We start from the raw sequence: 20970 nt of genomic DNA, 5'->3' as shown, positions 1-20970 counted from the left end.
TCACAGACTAAACGATTTAATCCGCAAAAATACTTGTACATCCCACAAAAAACATATTTATCTTCAGTTTTATTTTGAAATGTTTCGTGAGAAAGGAGTGCAACTTCTAAATGTGTCGGTTCCGGTGAGGCGGAGAAATGTTTTGGTTCGGGAGCTAACAGCTAACAGCTAACTCCAGAAGCTCCGTCTTTAAACGTCTCCGGTAATAATGTGCCTCTGATTTCAGATCAGTTGTTGTTGTAAGTGTTTTTAACCGACGGGAGTTAATGACACTAAACTTACTGTAACTATATTTATATATTTATATGTGTTTATGTTATAACGAGCTACAGACAGTGAGCTACAGACTCTCTCCAGCACCAGACAGGAGGCAACAACCCGGGTAGTTAGTTTGTTAACAGCCGGAAAACCTCCTCCGATGCCGACACACACATAATAAACGGTGGATTAACAGCGTTATGAGTCGGTGTTTAATTCGGCTTTAATCTGATCCACCAACCATTTTATTTTACTGAGAAATGTTAGTTATTGAAACGATCCGCCCTCTCTTTCCCGCGGTCCTCACTCACTGAAAGTCTGCAGCTACAACAGAGGCTGAGCCCGCTAAAGAGACTAAATGTAAAGTTTGTACAGTATACACTGTATCTTTATTGATTATATTGATTCCGTATTGACAGTCATACTGTGGACATATGACGGCCTTTAGCTCGTGTTTCTAGAGTTACGTGTTGTTACGAACACGTTAGGAATTGTTAAAATGTGATATTTCTTAAAGGGAGTTTGGTGCAGGGAGCTTTTAGTTGGATTCAAACTGCTGATATGGATCATTGTTAACGTTTAGTCTCCACTACAGAATCACACTCTGTTAGAAATGTACAGTTTGTGTCTCCAGCATTTAGAAATATGTTGAACAATTAGAACAGTTAGCATGAATAAGAATAATTAGTTATATTATAATATTTCAGTGGAGAGGATTTGGGGGGATATGGAGGGCGTCCAATCAATTTCTGACATTTTCAATACAAAATAACCTTTTAAACTGGATTATTTCAACTCCTTGTAGGCTGGTTTTTATTCATTTTGAGTTTATTGACTTGAGGTTATTTATATAATTAATACATAAGACACTAACGACAAAATGCCAAAAAGAAATCATCATTTTAAAACAAGACTAACAGATAAACAAGAACAAACATTTATGAAGTAAAAGATGCTTCTGAACAATAAAATGATTTCCTCGGGCAGAACTGACCTCTGCCCCGAGGATCTGGAGGTCTGAGATACAGCAGGGGGAGAGACCACGTAGAGCCAGAGTACGGAGGCTGAAACTGGAGTGATGTGATCATAGTTCTTGGTTTCTAGTTAAAAACCAGGCGGCTGAGTTCTGTACAGTCTGGAGTGGATCAATAGATTTTATAGATCCCAACATAAAGCAAGAAATATTACGTCTGAACATTCACACTAATGACATTAAGCTTTCTTGAATCTTAAATGCAGGTCTAATGTATTAAGTTATTATAAATAACCTCAAAATCAACTCCTAATGAGTGAATTAAAATCAGCCCAGTGAGAATTGAAATGTGTAATAATAATATAACAATGTCAGGAATGGATTCAGCGTCCTCAATAACCCCAAAACCTCTCCTATATTGTCCAAATCAGCCAAGTAAAGATCCATATAACTGATTATTAATGCTAATTATGCTCATTCTCCAACATATGAAAGGAATAATGTGGGAAATACTGTCAGACTGTTTATTTAAAGCAGAATAAATATTAGAATAACATCTGAATCAGGAATCATTCATTAGATTATTTGATTCTTTGGTGTTCATGTTGTCTGTATTTCATAATAAAGCTGTTATTATAATATTAATATAATTATATATATAATTAATATAATATTATATTATTATTATATAAGAAGACATAAAGGCTGAAGAATATGTGACACTCGCTGTGTTAACCATTAAAACTGATTCCCACGTGAACTCTCTGATCCCGGTTTTCTCTCCTCGGCAGGAGGCCTCGATGGGAGTCGACCAGACGGAGCCGGAGGTGCCGGCGGACGCGGTGGGGAGGCGGGTGTCCTGCGGCGGGGAGCGGGCCACAGTACGGTACGTGGGCCCGGTGCCACCGACAGCAGGTAAGAGCCCGAGTGTGTCAGATTCACAAACATCCTGGAAACACCTGGAAATGGATTAAAATGAGCAAATATCCTGGAAATCGATGTTGTCCTGGGAATGTTTCTTGTATTTTAGCCTGTTGAGGAAAAATCAGCAACGCCGTAAAACAGCACGCTAACACGTGTCCCTGAAACTATGACCACCATTTTCAGAAAGGGCTGTCCTTGATTGTCAAGAAAACAATCTAGAAAGATCCTGGAAAGATCCTGGAAAGATCCTGGAAAACGATTTCTTAAAAAGAGCGGGAACTAGGGTTGAGCAGTATGTTTAAATTTTCCTTTTCCTGCCGTGTCTTCATCTTCCCCGGAGTCAGAGTCTTGGTTGGAGCCATCAAACTACTGGAAGTAAAGAGTCAATTGGCTGCAGTTCGTTGTGAAGATGTTTCCCCCATACAGGAGAAAATACCTCATTTTATTTGTTTATTTTATTTTAAGTGTTGAAATAATCAAAAATAATCCGGTGTTCTTCTGCCTCCCCGTTAACCAAATGTTCGTGGTGTGTTCAGGGCTTTGGCTCGGAGTCGAGTGGGATAATCCAGAGAGAGGCAAACACGACGGCAGCCACGACGGAGTCCAGTATTTTACGTGCAGGTAATTCTCAGCAGTCGGAGGTCGCTCATCATCGAGACGAAGATCCTCTAGAGGATTAAAAGACACATTCAAGTTTAGTGTTTAGTTTAAATGTTTGTTTGTCAGTTTTATCTTGTGGCACATTGTCTAAGGGCAGTGTAGTTCCTGTGCTTGGCCTCTGGAAGGCAGTGTAGTTCCTGTGGTTGGCCTCTGGAGGGCAGTGTAGTTCCTGTGGTTGGCCTCTGGAGGGCAGTGTAGCTCTTACAGTGTTTAACAGAGAAAGAATGATGTTTAAAATGAGGCTGATGGGTTCCCGCTCTCTCAGACACCCTAAAGGAGGCTCCTTCGTGCGGCCGGCGAAGGTGAGCTACGGAGTGGACTACCTGACCGCCGTGCAGCAGGAGTACCAGATCGACTCCGAGGAGGTGCTGCGTGAGGAGATCTCCATCTCCTCTAAGAAGCTCAAATGGTTGGCAGTGGAGGAGCGCAGGTAACAAACAATCCTCAAACAATCCTTTATTACTTCCTCCATGTAGCACTGGTTTCTCTAACAGTAAGACACTTTGATATCTCACAACATTTAAAAGAAAGAAGTAGTTTTTATATATTACTGTAAGACTGTAAACCATCATCACAGCGTTCATATAACAACTTATGGTAAAAACTTTATTGTAATAAATACAGTAGATTCTGCTATTACAGTAAAATTATATTAGTTTAGTTGAGTTTTAATCTGTATATTATATTATTATTATTATAATATAATACGTTCTGTGTGTGGACAGTTTGGAGACTCTTCCATCGGTGTTGCTGACTCGCTCTGATGTGAACGGACCCGGAGCTGACGGAGAAATCAGGAAAACAACACCAAGTATCTTTTTACACTGACAGCGTGGAGGACACGCCCCCCCACAGTCACTGTCCTTTGCAGGTCTCTGGTGTATTTTGTATATTTGTTATATTTGAGGTGGGGGGGGAGTTGACGGGGGCGGTTACACTTTAACAGCAGCGATCAGACGTGCAGTGGTTGGACCTCAGTGGGACTCTGCTGTCCTGCTGGGAGGACGTCAGCGCCATCAGCCAGCAGCTGGACCAACTGAACGGACTACAGCTCAGGTACCCTGTGTGTGTGTGTGTGTGTGTGTGTGTGTGTGTGTGTGTGTGTGTGTCCTCTGAACTTCTTCTTCTTTTATCTTTTAGCAACAACAGGCTGCGTTTCCCCTCCGACCCCTCGGCTCACCTCCAGGCGTTCGGCAGCCTCAGAGTCCTCGTCCTCAACAGCTGCGACCTCACCTGGCCGCAGGTACGCTCCCTCTTACCAACAAATCACTGACAGTTTGTTAAGTGTTGATACATTTCACAATAAAAGTCCAGACTAACGACTTCCTCTCCCTGTGAACTCTTCTGTATCTGTGCTGGTCTGGGGTCAGATCCTGGAGTGCGCCCCCATGTGGCCTCAGCTGGAGGATCTGTCAGTGCAGGAGAACAACATCACGGAGCTGCAGAGGTAACGTTGGTTGTGTTTCCCCTCGCTGACGTTCAGGCTGCGCAGACTTTGTCTAACTGGCGTCTCTGTGATGTTTTGAAGGCCCGACGGAGTCCTGCAGTCCCTGAAGAGTCTCAGTCTGTCCTCCAATCCTCTAGTGCAGGAGACTGTGCTCAGTATAGCTGCTCTGTCCAGGTGTGTATTCATTTATATCGAGTTTTAGTGCCTAACAGTTATATAACTTTCACTTTTAAATGTGTTTAATTGTCACATATAATGAAAGCGGTTCAGTCAACCTGGAACAGAACTACAGAACCAACATGGAGCCAGTCAGCATTCATCCATCAACTTCTTCTAGAGGTTCAAACTGTTTCTGATCCAGTGTGGAGGAGTTCATTTCTTAAGTGAAATAGTTCTTATGTTGGTTCCTAAATTAAATTGAAGCAGCAGAAACTGTATTTACGTCTACAGAGAAATCTTCAGCTCAAACTTTAAAGTAACGACTTTAATGGACGTTGCTGCAGAAGAGAAACAGGAACTCTGCTGTCGTCCGTTCGCTGACAGACCCTGAACTAAAGCTGCTTATGGAACCTGCAGTTTATCTCAGTTTACATTCAGAAACAGCGGTTCTGGTTCTGGTTTTTCTGAACAACCAGCACAGAGACTGAACATTGTAATAATGTAACATCAAAGTCTCCAACTTCTCCAACTTCACTAAAACTCGCTGTAAACTGGCTCCTCTTCCCGATGGTCTCTGTGTTTGTTGTTGTTGTTGTTGTTGTTCTGCGACTGTCCGACCGATGGAAAGCGGGTCGGCTGAGACTCTCCTTGTCGGTTCAGTCGACCGTCTGAAGCTCCTGAAATAAACTCTGTTCTCTGACTGCAGACTGGAGGATCTGGACTTGTCGAGGACCGGACTGTCTGAGCTTCGGTTCGATGACGCCGCTCCCGGTAAAACTAACCTAAAGTCACATTTTAATATTTACTACGGAGTATTAGGGCCATACTAAAAGGAAAAAAATAAATAAAAAATAAGTAAAATTTGGGAAATTACGAGAAAAAAGTTGCAATGTTACAAGAATAAAGTCGTTATAATACGAGAAAAAAAGAAAAAAGTTTTAATGAGAAAAAAGCTTCGATAGAGTTATCAAGATCTGAATCAGAATCAGAAATACTTTAATAATCCCAGGGGGAAATTATTCAGATATACAAACGACATATTATACAAACAACACATTCAGCACAAAAAATATAAATATATATATCTATATATATAGATATATATATAGTTATATAGTTATATATATATATATATATACAAGATCAAATGTACAGTATTAATGTGAAAAAAGTGAATGATTGTCAATGTTTAGAGTCAGAATTACAGAGGGGGGGGGGGGGGTGTCTGACTCTCTGAGGGAGGTGTTGTAGAGATTGATGACCACAGGCAGGAATGATTTCCTGTGGCGCTCTGTGGTGCATCTGGGTGAGAGGAGTCTTCTGCTGAAGGTGCTCCTCTGCTGGGCCAGTGTGTCGTAGAGAGGGTGAGAGACATTGTTCAAGATGGACTGAAGCCTGGACAGCATCCTCCTGATCTGACGTGAGCAGCTCAACCAAACAGCAGCCTCAGCCTGAGCCCAGCAGCCGCTGTTTGTCTCAGTCGTACCGTACAGTCAACTTTATTCTCGTAATATTACGACTTTATTCTCCTAATGTAACAACTTTTTCTCGTAATTCCCCCACAAAAAATGAATTGTTTCTCTTAGTCTGGCCCTAACACTCTGTTGTAAATATTTAACTGCTCTCTGCCTTAATATTTACAGTTGTTCTTACGTTCCCTCTGTAGGATCTCACACAGCCATGTTCCCGGCACTGAGGAAGCTCAACCTCGACCACAACAACATCACAGAGGTCAGTGTCTGCCAAATACTGAGGTCCTCTCAACCTGTAACAGTCAGCAGTCAGCAGAGGTCAGTGTCTGTTTCTGCCAAATACTGAGGTCCTCTCAACCTGTAAAGGCCAGGACACACCAACCCGACTGCAGACCGTCGGCAGAAAAGCAGTTGGACTGATCAGTCGGCTCCCGTCTCCCCAAGTCGGTCAAAAAAGTGCCTCCGAACACACCAAACTGACGCCGACTGGAGCGTAATACATCCCCATAACAGCAGGCGGCGCTAACCGGAAATGACGGATCTCTCTAGACCTAGTAAACACAGAGCACGCTGTCGTCAGTCATTGTTTTCATCAGAGAGTGTTGATAGTAGTCAAGAAGGATCGTTGTTGTCATTACTCGCTGAACAGAAAATACGATGGCTAATAATAACAAGATACTGCCGTTGGCGTAGGATGTTTACCATCGTCACTTCCGGTTTTCTCGTGCACTCACTGATTCGCAAGTCAAAGGCCAGCACTCCACCAATCAGATTGGTCATTGAGGCCGACGGCCACTGGCCGATTATACATGTCGAATCGGCAAAAATGAACGCCGACGCCGACTCCGACTGACGACGGCACGGGACACACCGAACCGACTCGAGTCACCGACCTCGTCTGACTGTCCGACGGCCGATAATCTCTCTCTCTCTCTGTGCTCTCTCTCTCTCTCTCTCTCTCTGTGTCTGTCTCTCTCTCTCTCTCTCTCTATCTCTCTCTCTCTGTCTCTCTCTCTGTGTCTCTCTCTCTCTCTCTCTCTGTCTCTCTCTCTGTCTCTCTGTCTCTCTCTCTGTCTCTCTCTCTCTCTCTCTCTCTCTCTCTCTGTCTCTCTCTCTCTCTCTCTCTCTCTCTGTCTCTCTCTCTCAGTGGAGTGTGGTGGACGAGTTGGCGAAGCTCTGTAGTTTGGTTCAGTTCTCGTGTCGCCGTAACAAACTGGCGAGCAGCGATGGAAACCCTAAAACAGCTGATCAGCTGCTGATCGCTAAACTGGGTGGACTGGAGGTTCTGAATGGCAGCAAGGTGAGCTGTAAACATACGGGGGGGGGGGGGGGTCTCCCAGCTAAACAACAACAACAACAACAACAAAAAAGTCTAGAAATCTAGAGTTATTGTTGCCATGGTTTCCATCAGGTGCATCCCGAGGACAGGAAGGGGGCGGAGCTCGACTACATCAAGATGTTTGGAGAGGATTGGCTGAAGGCGGGCGGGGGGGCTCAGCCTGGCAGCGAGTTCACCTGTCAGCACCCACGTTACCTGAGCCTCATCCACAGTAAGCCCCGCCCACAACGCCACCATGTGACTGTGTGTGTGTGTGTGTGTGTGTTATTGATTACAGTGGAAGGTGAACGTGGTCTCGTTCTGTGTTACAGAGTACGGAGCTCCTGAGGAAGGCGAGCTGAGGAAGCCGAAGCCGTTTGCCCTGAAAAACCAGCTGTTAAGTTAGTCCTGCCTCTTTCTGCTCTCAGCCCTCTGATTGGCTAACACTCAGGTTCCCAACCTGAGGGTCCCGACCCTCACTAGGGGTCGCCAAAGCTTAACAAGGGGTCATGAGGTCTTCTTGATTTCTAGAGGTTTAAGAAAACTTTAAAATAGACGCAGTAAGCCGGTTCTGATCCGATCTTCTCTCCTCTCCAGAGATCACGTTTGTGTGTCCAGACGACGGCGAGCGGAAGCCGATCGAGAAGAAACTTCCAGGTAAACTTCCTCCTCTCTCTGCTGTTTCCGGCTGAAAAAGAATCCGGATGAGTGTAACTGTGTTTTGTTCCGCAGCCTCCATGGAGGTCCAGAAGGTGAAGGGACTCCTGTACCGACTGCTGAAGGTTCCTGCTGCAGATCTGAAGCTCACCTACACCAGCCTCAAGGTACGACGCAGACTGCAGTTCCTCTAATGGCCACTAGAGGCAGACTGCAGTTCCTCTAATGGCCACTAGAGGCGGACTGCGGTTCCTCTAATGGCCACTAGAGGCGGACTGCAGTTCCTCTGCTGGCCACTAGAGGCAGACTGCAGTTCCTCTAATGGCCACTAGAGGCAGACTGCAGTTCCTCTAATGGCCACTAGAGGCAGACTGCAGTTCCTCCGCTGGCCACTAGAGGCAGACCGCAGTTCCTCTAATGTCCACTGGAGGCGGACCGCAGTTCCTCTAATGTCCACTAGAGGCGGACCGCAGTTCCTCTAATGGCCACTAGAGGCGGGCTGCAGTTCCTCTGCTGGCCACTAGAGGCGGACTGCAGTACCTCTAATGTCCACTAGAGGCGAACTGCAGTTCCTCTAATGGCCACTAGAGGCCAGCTCCAGCACTGAGCTCCACATTAACACAGTCGAGCTCTTTTCTCTCCAGAAAGTTGGGACGGAGTTTGAGATCGACAGCGACCTGAAGACTCTACAGTTTTACTCCATAGAGGACGGAGACCAGGTGTTGGTCCGCTGGTCCTGAGCCGGGACCTGGACCCAGGAGGTGAAGAGCCCCCCCCCCCCCCTCTGGTCCACAGTCCAGAAAGACTACGACAGAAATGAAACCACACAGAGAAATCATCCTCTAACATTTAGTGAATAAACAAACAGACCTTTCACACTCTGAATTCTTCCTCTTTGCGTTGTTATGATCAGTCGGAGCCAATAATCTGCGGCTTTGTGACTTTTAGGGCTCCGACAGACCGGAGAGACGTCCTGGAAAACCTGGAATAGTACAGGCTAGTCATGGAAACACCTGGAAATTGATTAAAATGAGCAAATATCCTGGAAGTAATCGGCGTTCGGCCTGCGCTGTGGCGCCTTAAAAGTTAAAAGTTCCTTAAAATATCAGGAAAACTCATCTCTCGATATTCACAGGAAATAATCTGCGCAGAATTCATTAAAATCCTGAATATCCGTAAAATAATCAGTTCAGTCACTGATAGAAACGACAAAATGAACCTTTCTGTCAGTGAGTAAACTGACTGTATTTCATATTATATTCAATGTGTATCAATAACAACAAGAGATGTTATTTTATGTTTCTGTTTAAATCGTCTGACATTGAAATTCAAATAAAAATCTGTCACTCACTGTTGTCTGCTGGGGTCATTATTATCATATTATATTATTATCACTATATTATATTATTATCACATTATTATATTATCACTATATTATATTATCACATTATTATATTATTATCACATTATATTATTATCATAATATATCATATATAATTAAAGCTGCAAGCAGCGTTGAGCGGGACCTCGCACCCCACCCAACTCGGGGCGTGCTGCGGCCGCGTCGCGTGCCGTCGTAACACTTGGGGACCACAACATGAAAATGTCACGTAAATCAGCTCAAAATCGCCACACAGCGCTTACCACCTGTTGCCGGAAGGTGGCGCTATCACTATGTCTTAATATTGTCATGTAGACAAGTTCAGGGCGGGACTGTTGTAACACACGTGAAGTTTCATTGAGATTGGACCACGTACGCTGAAGTGATGAGGACGTGTTCAGGGCGAGACTGTTACAGAATATATGAAGTTCACTGGAGATTGGACATTGCACACTGAAGTTATGAGTGGCATTTCATGGCGGATCCACTGAATTCGACAAGTCGTCACCGGCACGGTCCTTTCACGTAACGCAGCTCAAAATCGCCACGCAGCGCTTACTTCTTATTGCCAGTAGGTGGCGCTATCACTATGTCTGAATATTGTCATGTAGACGTGTTCAGGGTGGGACTGTTATCAAACACGTGAAGTTTCATTGAGATTGGATCATGAACGCTGAAGTTATGAGGACGTGTTCAGGGTGGGACTGTACACTGAAGTTGAGTACTATCTGTTTATGGTGAATGGTCGAAATTCAACGCAACGCCACGGGTACGCCGTTTGACGGAATGTCGTAAATAGCACAACTTTTAATCATGAATGTCTTTAGATTGCGCTGATTAAATTGGAAGTTGATCCGATAAATTCCCTAGGAGGAGTTCGTTCAAATACAAGGCAAAAAATCACAGAAAATGAGCACGGAATACAAAATGGCTGACTTTGATGCCAAGCCACGGACACGCCGTTTGACGGAATGTCGTAATTAGCACAACTTTTAATCATGAATGTCTTTAGATTGCTTTGATTAAATTTGAAGTAGATCCGATAAATTCCCTAGGAGGAGTTCGTTCAAATACAACACGAAAAATCACAGAAAATGACCAAAAAAATCTAAATGGCTGACTTTGATGCCACGACACGGACACGCCCTTCAACGTACATGCACAAATAGCACAACTTTCAATCAGGACCATTTTTTGAGTGTACTCACAAATTTTGAAGCATATCCGATAAATTCCCTAGGAGGAGTTCGTTCAAATACAACGCGAAAAATTCGCAGAAAGTGAAACTTTAAATCAAAATGACCGACTTCCTGTGGGGTTTCGGGTATGGGTCCAAGAGGCTTTTTTGTACGTCCCGGCATTCTAAACGGGCCTACCGAGTTTCGTACATATCGGTGAAACGTGGCGCCGGGGCTACTGTTTTTTTATCCTGTAGAGGGCGCTACACACACGACAAACACGATTTTTGGTATGTGAGCTTCAGGCACTACTCTACACGTGCCCTGTGAATTTCATATTCATAACTATTACGGTGTCCGCACAGTGATTTTTCATGCCAAAAGAGCGCCACCTAGTGGCGTATTTTTTTTGTCCTTTTTAAGTGAGCCTCAGGGAGCCAGGGGGAAGCAGCATACCAAGTTTCATCTTAATCACATATACCGTTGTAGAGATATAAACTTCTTCATTTTAAAGAGCGCCACCTAGTGGCAATAGCCTGAAATTGTGCACGATGCTTAAGGAAGACATGTGGAACTATGAAACCAAGTTTGGTGTCAATCGGACATACCAATGTGGAGAAATGGTCCACTTCCTTTTTTGATGAAAAATCTACAGGAAGTTGGAATTTTATAGCGTGCTTATTTTTTTAAATTTCAAAAATGTTCAAATTAGCCTTTTTGCCAGGGCGGTCCCCAGGTAGTAGGTGAAAATTTTCGTGCGAATCAGAAAAAGCGTGTAGGAGGAAGACTTAAAAGTAGTTTATGGACATTTTGCGCTCTAGAAAAAAAAAATTCTAGGCGGAAGTGGGCGGGGCTTATATGGGGAGATTCAGCTCCATTCACCGAACACGTGGATGTGAGTTTTTTGAATGTGCGACAAACTATGCAGAAGTTATTAGCCTAAACGCATTTTTTATGATAGTAGCGCCACCTAGTGGCAGACCCGAAAGCGACGCATGTAATATCCCCATTTTCACCAGGCCTGATCACTTTGCCAAATAAAATTGACTTTTCGTATATGTTCAGGGGGCAAAAATAATAATAATAGGTAAGAAGAAGAAATCGAGCAAAAACAATAGGGACCTCCAGCGGTCGCTATGCAGGTCCCTAATTATCACTATATTATATTATTATCACATTATTATATTATCACTATATTATATTATTATCACATTATTATATTATTATCACTATATTATATTATCACATTATTATATTATTATCACTATATTATATTATTATATTATTATGTTATTATCTGTTATTAGGGACCTCGCAAGCGACCGCTGGAGGTCCCTATTGTATTTGCTCGATTTCTTCTTACCTATTATTATTTTTAGCCCCTATTGACTGCATTTTTGCCCCCCTGAACATATACGAAAAAGTAAATTTTATTTGGCAAAGTGGTCAGGCCTGGTGAAAATGGGGATATTACATGCGTCGCTTTCGGGTCTGCCACTAGGTGGCGCTACTATCATAAAAAATGCGTTGAGGCTAATAACTTCTGCATAGTTTGTCGCACATTCAAAAACTTACATCCACGTGTTCGGTGAATGGAGCTGAATCTCCCCATATAAGCCCCGCCCACTTCCGCCTAGAATAATTTTTTTCTAGAGGGCAAAATGTCCATAAACTACTTTTAAGTGTTCCTCCTACACGCTTTTTCCGATTCGCACGAAATTTTTCACCTGCTACCCGGGGACCGCCCTGGCAAAAAGGCTAATTTGAACATTTTTGAAATTTAAAAAAATAAGCACGCTATAAAATTCCAACTTCCTGTAGATTTTTTGTCAAAAAAGGAAGTGGACCATTTCTCCACATTGGTATGTCCGATTGACACCAAACTTGGGTCCAAAGTTCCACATGTCTTCCTTAAGCATCGTGCACAATTTCAGGCCATTGCCACTAGGTGGCGCTCTTTAAAAATGAAGAAGTTTATATCTCTACAACGGTATATGTGATTAAGATGAAACTTGGTATGATGCTTCCCCCTTATTCCCTGAGGCTCCCTTAAAAAGGAAAAACAAAATGCGCCACTAGGTGGCACTCTTTTGGAATGAAAAATCACTGTGCGAATACCGTAATAGTTATTAATATGAAATTCACAGGGCACGTGTAGAGTAGTGCCTGAAGCTCACATACCAAAAATCATGTTCGTCATTTGTGTAGCGCCCCTACAGGATAAAAAAACAGAAGCCCCAGCGCCACGTTTCACCGATATGTACGAAACTCGGTAGGCACGTGTAACATGCCGGGACATACAAAAAAGCCTCTTGGACCCATACCCCAAAGCCCACAGGAAGTTGGCCATTTTGATTTTCATTTTCACTTTCGGCGAACTTTTCGCGTTTTATTTGAACGAACTCCTCCTAGGGAATTTATCAGATCTACTTCGAAATTTGTGAGTACAGTCAAGAAATGGTGCTGATTAAAAGTTGTGCTATTTGTGCATGTACGTTGAAGGGCGTGTCCGTGGCGTGGCATCAAAGTCAGCCATTTTGAGTTTTTTGCTCATTTTCTGTGATTTTTCGCGTTGTATTTGAACGAACTCCTCCTAGGCAATTTATCGGATCTACTTCAAATTTAATCAGCGCAATCTAAAGACATTCATGATTAAAAGTTGTGCTATTTACGACATTCCGTCAAACGGCGTGTCCGTGGCTTGCCATCAAAGTCAGCCATTTTGCATTCTGTGCTCATTTTCTGTGATTTTTCGCCTTGTATTTGAACGAACTCCTCCTAGGCAATTTATCGGATCTACTTCAAATTTAATCAGCGCAATCTAAAGACATTCATGATTTAAAGTTGTGCTATTTACGACATTCCGTCAAACGGCGTGCCCGTGGCGTTGCGTTGAATTTCGACCAGTCACCATAAACAGATAGTACTCAACTTCAGTGTACAGTCCCACCCTGAATACGTCCTCATAACTTCAGTGTACATGATCCAATCTCAATGAAACTTCACGTGTTTGATAACAGTCCCACCCTGAACACGTCTACATGACAATATTCAGACATAGTGATAGCGCCACCTACTGGCAACAGGAAGTAAGCGCTGCGTGGCGATTTTGAGCTGCGTTACGTGAAATGACCGTGCCAGTGACGACTTGTCAAATTCAGCGGATTCGCCATGAAATGCCACTCATAACTTCAGTGTGCATTGTCCAATCTCCAGTGAACTTCATATATTGTGTAACAGTCTCGCCCTGAACACGTCCTCGTAACTTCAGCGTACGTGGTCCAATCTCAATGAAACTTCACATGTGTTACAACAGTCCCGCCCTGAACTTGTCTACATGACAATATTAAGACATAGTGATAGCGCCACCTTCCGGCAACAGGTGGTAAGCGCTGCGTGGCGATTTTGAGCTGATTTACGTGACATTTTCGTGTTGTGGCAGCGCACCCCGAGTTGCATGGAGTGCGAGGTCCCGCTCAACGCTGCTTGCAGCTTTAATTATCTGTTATATTTCTGTTATATTGTTACATTATCTGTCTCTCTCTCACCGACTGGTCGCCTGCTGAGTCGGTTCCTGTCTGAAGGTTCGTGTCCACAGGATCATTAACATTCATTGTCTCTGTGAGCAATGCATTGTGGGTTAGAGAGACGAGAGGAGTAGAAGTTTAGTTCAGATGTTTCTATGATAAATGACAGAACTTCAGCTGGATCTGGTCAATCTGCTGGAAGAGATACATAAAAGTGTAGTGGCGCTCTCACTATTACTGAATATTATCACATAGACGTGTTCAGGGCGGGACTCTTATCAGACATGAAGTTTCATTGAGATCAGATCAGGTACTCAGAAATTATGACGAATCCCTCTTTCATGGCGAGTCCTTGAAATTCCACGCCACGGCCACGGGCACGCCGTTCAACGGAATGTCGTAAATAGCACAACTTTTAATGGTGAATGTGTTTAGATGGCTGTGTCCAAATCTGAAGTGTATCCGATCAATTCAAATAGGAGGAGTTGGTTCAAATACAACGTGTGCAAATCGCCATAAATGACCACTAAATCCAAAATGGCTGCGAGTGCTAACAGACAAGCAAACTGCTCACATGTGGTTTGGATCACCATAGCAACACACAGGAAGAGTGACGGCTCATTCTGCTCAGAAAAACCATAGATATTGATCTGCTGATTGGCAGCCAGATAGAGCGATCGGTTCCTGTACGCAGTTAAACAGTGGGCGGGACTGAAAGGGTTACGCAAGAGGGAAAAATGTTAAATTTATACCCTCAATGGGCAATGTATGTCGGGAGATACAGTCTGTAAACTGGAAAATAAAGGTCATAATTATATAATTTCAGCCTACATACATTAGAAAATAGCAATTAATTATAAGTCCAAAACATTTATAGAGGATTGTCCATTTAAGAGTTAACTGCAGACCACACACTGTCAACATCACCTTTAATGGACTAAAACTTTATTTAACAAAGAGAACCATCAGGAAACACACACAGTTTAATTCAGTTTAAATCAGTTTAATTCAGTTTAATTCAGTTTAAATCAGTTTAAATCAGTTTAATTCAGTTTAAATCAGTTTAATTCAGTTTAAAGACTCTAACTGTGTCTGTTTTATAACTACTGTGACAGAGTCAGTCAGATATACTCCAGTAAAGCTCCACCTCTTCCTGTACGCAGACAGACACTGAGGACAGCACATGTGAGACATCAGAGCAGACAGCAGACAGACGGGCAGAGAGACGCTCTACCTGGACATGGATCACCTATTGGTGCTGTTGCTGTTGCTGTGGAGCTCAGGTAGGACTCTGCTTTAAAGATGGTGAAATATTTGTGTGTCTCTCTCTCTCTCACACACACACACACACACACACACACACACACACACACACACACACACACACATTGATGTATGAAAGGAAGAAAAAAAGGAAAACAGTGTAAAATTGTACACAGTAAAGTTTGAATCCTTCAGATTTTCATCAAATCAAACCCAGTTTTTAATGAACTATTTAGTCAATGATTGTTTTTTAGTAATTATCTCTCTGCAATAATTCAGTGGTGTCAGAAGGTGTGTGTAGCTGTGTGTGCGTACTGTCACTGGGAAGTTGTTGCTGAGATATTGACGTTTGTTTTGTTTTTGTTTGTGCGTCTGTGGGGTCAAAGGTCAACTTCACTAAATCATCAGAACTAATAAATATCAGGTAATTAGTGAACACATGTCACATGTCCTGACGCTGACAGCATTAATGTGATAGTAAGAGCTCAGCGTGCTAACGGAACCACAGTCCTGTAATCTGTAATCTGTCAGCAGATTCTGATCAAATGAACATTTATCAGAGGGACAGTGTTTCACAGAAATGCACTTCAGAGAGTTTAACTGCAGGATGTCAACATCACCTTTAATGGACCCATACAAAGAAAGACAACTACTGTGTTGGTACAATTAAAATTAAATAAATTATTACCTACGACCAAAATGACCATCAACAGCTGGTAAGTTGGAGGATGTGGAGCTCTAACTTTATAAGTATAGCTCCATTCATACAGTTTAGTGCAGCTCAAAGTGATTCACAGATGATTGATAGGAATAAAATAAAAAAACACATAGCGGACCGGACCGGCCCACATTGGGTCAACGGCCCACTGGGACGATACCCGGTATGCCAGATGGCCAGTCCACCCCTGGTGTGCAGGTGTTGAGTTTAACTCAGTGTAAACCAGTCTGCTGACTCGTGTTCATTCACATGTTCATCTCAACTATAGTAAACTGGTAAAACGGTTCCAGAGAGAGTTCACTGAGATGTTTCTGAGCTCCAAGAAACTTGGATCGACTGTCCTCTTTTCAAAATGCTGTTTCATACTGATGAGTATTTTCTGATTTTCTCCTCAGCACTGCAGACTGAAGGAACACCCAACTCAACAGGTAAATAGAGAAAGAAAAGAGAAGTAAAGAATCGTCTTTGTGTGGAGAGCAAAGATTGTGGAGTACCTGAGCAGAAGGAACAGAATAGATGAATCTGCAGATGATGATGTTGTTTTATTGTTTGAAAGTGTTTAAAAATGGATACCAAGTGTTCCAGTGTATTCAGTGTCAGTGTATTGGGAGCTGTTGGACTCACCTGCTCAGGTAGAAGAGGAGCTGCAGCTCTGATTGGTTCATTTCTGTTCTGATGAAACTCACTTTATTCTTTTACTGATGACTCTCTTGTTTCTGTTCAGAGTCTGAGGAGGTCAGGTTGGTGGGAGGAGACAGTCGCTGTGCAGGAACACTGGAGCTGAAACATAATGGAGACTGGAGACCAGTGGATGGCTTCGGCTGGACCCTGAAGGAAGCAAATGTTGTCTGTAGAAATCTGGACTGTGGTTCTGCTGTTTCTGTAGTAAAGAGAAAGGAGTCTTCAGGCAGACCTGTGTGGTGGATCGACTCTGACTGTGTTCAGTCTGGATCTTCTCTGAGGGACTGTGCAACATCAGTTTCCTCTTTATACATCCTGAATCTCACCTGTTCAGGTAAGCCCATCAGTGACATCATCAATGACATCATTAATGACAGTAATGTACCCATGTTGAGACACACACACACACACACACACACACACACACACACACACACACACACACACAACCTGTAGTGATCCCAGTTCACCTCCTGGGCTCTGCCGAGGTGTCTTGAGCAAGGCACTGAAGCCCTAACTGCTTGGAGCAGCGACTGTGTGGCAGCCTCATCACTCTGACATCTGTCCACTAATGCATGTGTCCAGGTCCTGTGTGTGCATCAGTGGCTGCTGACTCAAACATTGTGGAGGACAGGAGGAAAACCAACCCACAGCATCGTGTTATTTTACACTAGTTGGCAGATTATCTCTACTTTCTTCTGTTCAATAACAATGAAACAGTAAATCAATGGCTTCCAAGAGTTCTTAAAAACAACATCATTGTATTCACTGCTGTTGTTTCCAGATGAACCCTACAGGCCTAATGCAGAAGACAGAGTATTTATCAAGGCTGTGAGATGTAACAAGAAGCAGCCAGTGTTCAACACCTGAAGGAAAGTGTGCTGACTGATGATGACTACTTGCTGCTTGAATCAAAGCTGGCCCCATTTCCAATCAGACAGACGAAGCTTACTGTACTTTCACTTCCAATATTTTATTCCCAACGATGCGTTATCACAAGTCCAGGTTCACCAGGGCTTTTTAAAGTAGTGTGTGCTTTGTATTCAGAGACAGCTGGCAGTTATCCTCAACAAAGTAGTTCAAACACAGCAGCTCTATTTCTCTGCTACAAAGGAAATATATATGACAGATGTCACAACCTTTAGAAGTTTGTGACAGTGCAGCCAAGGGGAGCGTGGAGAAGCACATTGGAGTCAGCGGCCGTCAGCGGCTCTAGTGGAGAGTATGTGTCTTTGTTTGGTAGCACACATTATTCAGCAGCTGCAGGTGTCTCGCTCCCCGACTAACGTTACTACCGTTACCGACCCGCCCGCGGTGGCTAAGCCGACCTGCCGCTGCTAGGCACTCACCTCGCCCGGCTAGACGAGACTAGACTAGGTCGGCTTAGCCACCGCGGGCGGGTCGGTAACTTTAACGCTAACATTATCTTTCAACCATAATGTGTGCTACCAAACAAAGACACATACTCACCTCTAGAGCCGCTGACGGCCGCCGACTCCAATGTGCTTCTCCATGCTCCCCTTGGCTGCACTGTCAGAAACTTCGGAGAGTTAACGTAAATATGACGTAACATCCCGCCTCCCACCGTCATCACACTGATGACGTGCTGAGAGCGGGAGCTCAACGTACACGTCCCAAACAGAGAAGATCACAACAATAGCATGTCTTCATAAACCACCCTTGTTCGTCTTCATACAATATGTTGGGAAGTTGCAGTAAATATCAATACAATATGTTCTATATCCCTTTGTGTTGTGTCTCTCCTTCGTCTGTTAAGATAACTGAACATTTTGTGAGTCTCGAGGCATTGTCAGCCTTTATATCTCATTGGTAAATGCTTAATAAGCCATAGATAGTGCTCACTTTAGATGAGCTCGCACAAAATACTTAATTAACGAGTAGTAAGTGCTTTGTAACTGCCTCAGTTCATGAATTCCTGCATTAATAACAATAATGAATTTGTTGTGAGTTTTATAGAACATCTGCTAACACAGTCACTAATCATTAATACATGTCTGAATAGTGGATGTGCAAGTGCATGCAGAAATGTACAGTACAATGAAGAGTAAAACATTTATAACTGTGATTATAAACCACATAGTAATGACTATTTACAGCAGAATCATGCTTTATAAATGATGAATTCAGTATTTACTAATCCATAACTAATGTGCTTATCAATGATGAATACATTTTTTTTAACTGTGTTTATAAACTACATACTAATGTGTATTCATGTGTTATAAATGATGAATTCATTATTTATTCATGCTTAACTAATGCTTAATAGTGTGTACTTATTATAAAGTGTTACCAATCTTTTTATAGTTTTATTTCCCTCTTTCCTCTCAACAATAGAGGAGGAACAACCTCCCCTGCCTCTACGGACCAGCATCCCCTAGTGAACGTGTGTGTATTTAAGGCCAATGTGTGTAATGTTAAAATAACATTATATTATGTTTGATGACATCTTTTTATTTGTGTCTGGTGTCTTTTCTCTCTCTCTATTGTATCTTCTATTATCTGCCCAGACTCTGTCAGGCTGGTGGATGGGACTAGTCCGTGCTCAGGCAGACTGGAGGTGAAGTCTGACCAGTCTAACCAGTGGTGGTCCTCAGTGTGTGAAGATGACTTTGACCAGCAGGATGCAGAGGTGGTCTGTAGGGAGCTCGGCTGTGGGGCTCCTTCAGTCCTCCAGGGGGCGCTCTATGGAGAAGTGGAGGCTCCAATGTGGACCAAAGAGTTCCAGTGTGGAGGCCATGAGTCTGCTCTCCTGGACTGTAGAAGCTCAGGCTCAGCTAGAAACACCTGCTCACCTGGAAAAGCTGTTGGACTCACCTGCTCAGGTAGAAGAGGAGCTGCAGCTCTGATTGGTTCATTTCTGTTCTGATGAAACTCACTTTATTCTTTTACTGATGACTCTCTTGTTTCTGTTCAGATTCTGTCAGGTTGGTGGGAGGAGACAGTCGCTGTGCAGGAACACTGGAGCTGAAACATAATGGAGACTGGAGACCAGTGAGGGGCTTAGGCTGGACCCTGAAGAGAGCAAATGTTGTCTGTAGAAATCTGGACTGTGGTTCTGCTGTTTCTGTAGGAGAGAGAGAGGAGTCTTCAGACAGACCTGTGTGGTGGATCTACTCTTACTGTGTTCAGTCTGGATCTTCTCTGAGGGACTGTGCAACATCAGAATCCTCTTCCTCCATTCTGAAACTCACCTGTTCAGGTAAGCCCATCAGTGACATCATCAATGACATAATTAATGACAGTAATGTACCCATGCTGACACACACACACACACACACACACACACACACACACACACACACACACACACACACACCTGTAGTGATCCCAGTTCACCTCCTGGGCTCTGCCGAGGTCTCTTGAGCAAGGCACTGAACCCCTAACTGCTTGGAGCAGCGACTGTGTGGCAGCCTCATCACTCTGACATCTGTCCACTAATGCATGTGTCCAGGTCCTGTGTGTGCATCAGTGGCTGCTGACTCAAACATTGTGGAGGACAGGAGGAAAACCAACCCACAGCATCGTGTTATTTTACACTAGTTGGCAGATTATCTCTACTTTCTTCTGTTCAATAACAATGAAACAGTAAATCAATGGCTTCCAAGAGTTCTTAAAAACAACATCATTGTATTCACTGCTGTTGTTTCCAGATGAACCCTACAGGCCTAATGAAGCTCAGTGTAAGTTCAATCAGGAAGACCTTCTCATTATGCCTCATTCATTCACAATTCTCTCCCTCTCTTTTCTAATCAGCCATGGCCGTTTACTCTTTCAGTTAATCCAATCAGATTTAGCCACAATCTCCTCCAGCCAATCATGTTGCTGCTGTTAAACTTTAAATCTGGTCTTTTCTCTGCTGCTTTCAGCTGTCATTTCTGTGCAAATGTGATTTGGATTCTTCAGCTCAATTCATATTCAATGTTAAGATAACGACGGAGAGAGGCTGATCAAACCACTACTGCACCACATCAAGTCTATATTTTAGCAGTGGGCCCAGTCATGGTCCTGTGTCGGTATGTTTTGTTGCCTTAAATCTTCCATCGTGTATCAATGCCAGTATACCACCAACAAACAAATCACAGCAATATGTTTTCACTTCTGAAATTTTCACCGTGCATCAATACCAGTAGCCTACAAAACCAGATCAACACAGTCAGGTACAAGCTGTCCTCACATACCGATCAGTTCCCAGAAAATTCCTCAATGTCTCCAATCAGCGTCCCTCGTCGCTGCCAAGCCTACATGCAGCTGGCCTCTGTGTTCAGCAGGGCTTCACAGGGCGCTCATCACCTTTCGTCTCTGTTGCAACAGCTCTCTGGTCTAATGAGGT

The 20970-nt window shown here is 43.4% G+C and overlaps 2 protein-coding genes across 4 annotated transcripts; both read left to right on the top strand.

Annotated features, from left to right (window-relative positions):
- The first annotated feature begins 94 nt into the window (after nucleotides 1-94).
- On the top strand, nucleotides 95-9218 carry LOC127352697 (tubulin-specific chaperone E). Of its 3 annotated transcripts, none has more exons than XM_051381307.1 (17): nucleotides 95-202; nucleotides 2023-2146; nucleotides 2692-2776; nucleotides 3081-3245; nucleotides 3541-3626; nucleotides 3772-3871; nucleotides 3956-4058; nucleotides 4186-4262; nucleotides 4344-4436; nucleotides 5128-5192; nucleotides 6088-6152; nucleotides 7041-7193; nucleotides 7305-7443; nucleotides 7544-7612; nucleotides 7809-7868; nucleotides 7944-8035; nucleotides 8513-9218. In XM_051381307.1, the coding sequence occupies exons 2-17, from the start codon at nucleotides 2032-2034 to the stop codon at nucleotides 8606-8608; spliced, it is 1563 nt and encodes a 520-aa protein (XP_051237267.1). In that variant the 5' UTR covers nucleotides 95-202; nucleotides 2023-2031; the 3' UTR covers nucleotides 8609-9218. The 3 variants fall into 3 exon arrangements, with proteins under 3 accessions (XP_051237267.1, XP_051237268.1, XP_051237269.1); XM_051381308.1 differs by having other exon boundaries at nucleotides 124-239; XM_051381309.1 differs by lacking the exon at nucleotides 95-202 and adding an exon at nucleotides 370-618.
- A 6882-nt stretch (nucleotides 9219-16100) lies between these two features.
- On the top strand, nucleotides 16101-20419 carry LOC127352626 (scavenger receptor cysteine-rich type 1 protein M130-like). The gene is made up of 6 exons (XM_051381162.1): nucleotides 16101-16133; nucleotides 16331-16363; nucleotides 16671-16950; nucleotides 19148-19462; nucleotides 19555-19839; nucleotides 20394-20419. The coding sequence occupies exons 1-6, from the start codon at nucleotides 16101-16103 to the stop codon at nucleotides 20417-20419; spliced, it is 972 nt and encodes a 323-aa protein (XP_051237122.1).
- Nucleotides 20420-20970: the final 551 nt, after the last annotated feature.

This window comes from Dicentrarchus labrax, unplaced genomic scaffold (genome assembly GCF_905237075.1).
Source record: "Dicentrarchus labrax unplaced genomic scaffold, dlabrax2021, whole genome shotgun sequence".
NCBI classification, from domain to species: Eukaryota; Metazoa; Chordata; class Actinopteri; family Moronidae; genus Dicentrarchus; species Dicentrarchus labrax.
Note: the sequence above shows the minus strand (reverse complement) of the source record. Positions and strands in the feature narration are given on the sequence as shown.

What these genes read in the sequence shown, in the direction of transcription:
- LOC127352697 (XM_051381307.1), top strand. Translation starts at nt 2,032, where the DNA reads ATGGGAGTCGACCAGACGGAGCCGGAGGTGCCGGCGGACGCGGTGGGG. An exon ending in CCCGGTGCCACCGACAGCAG is followed by an intron (nt 2,147 to 2,691) that starts GTAAGAGCCCGA and finishes TGGTGTGTTCAG; the next exon opens with GGCTTTGGCTCGGAGTCGAG. An exon ending in GTCCAGTATTTTACGTGCAG is followed by an intron (nt 2,777 to 3,080) that starts GTAATTCTCAGC and finishes CCGCTCTCTCAG; the next exon opens with ACACCCTAAAGGAGGCTCCT.
- LOC127352626 (XM_051381162.1), top strand. Translation starts at nt 16,101, where the DNA reads ATGCCAGATGGCCAGTCCACCCCTGGTGTGCAG. An exon ending in TGTTGGACTCACCTGCTCAG is followed by an intron (nt 19,463 to 19,554) that starts GTAGAAGAGGAG and finishes GTTTCTGTTCAG; the next exon opens with ATTCTGTCAGGTTGGTGGGA. An exon ending in TCTGAAACTCACCTGTTCAG is followed by an intron (nt 19,840 to 20,393) that starts GTAAGCCCATCA and finishes TTTTCTAATCAG; the next exon opens with CCATGGCCGTTTACTCTTTC.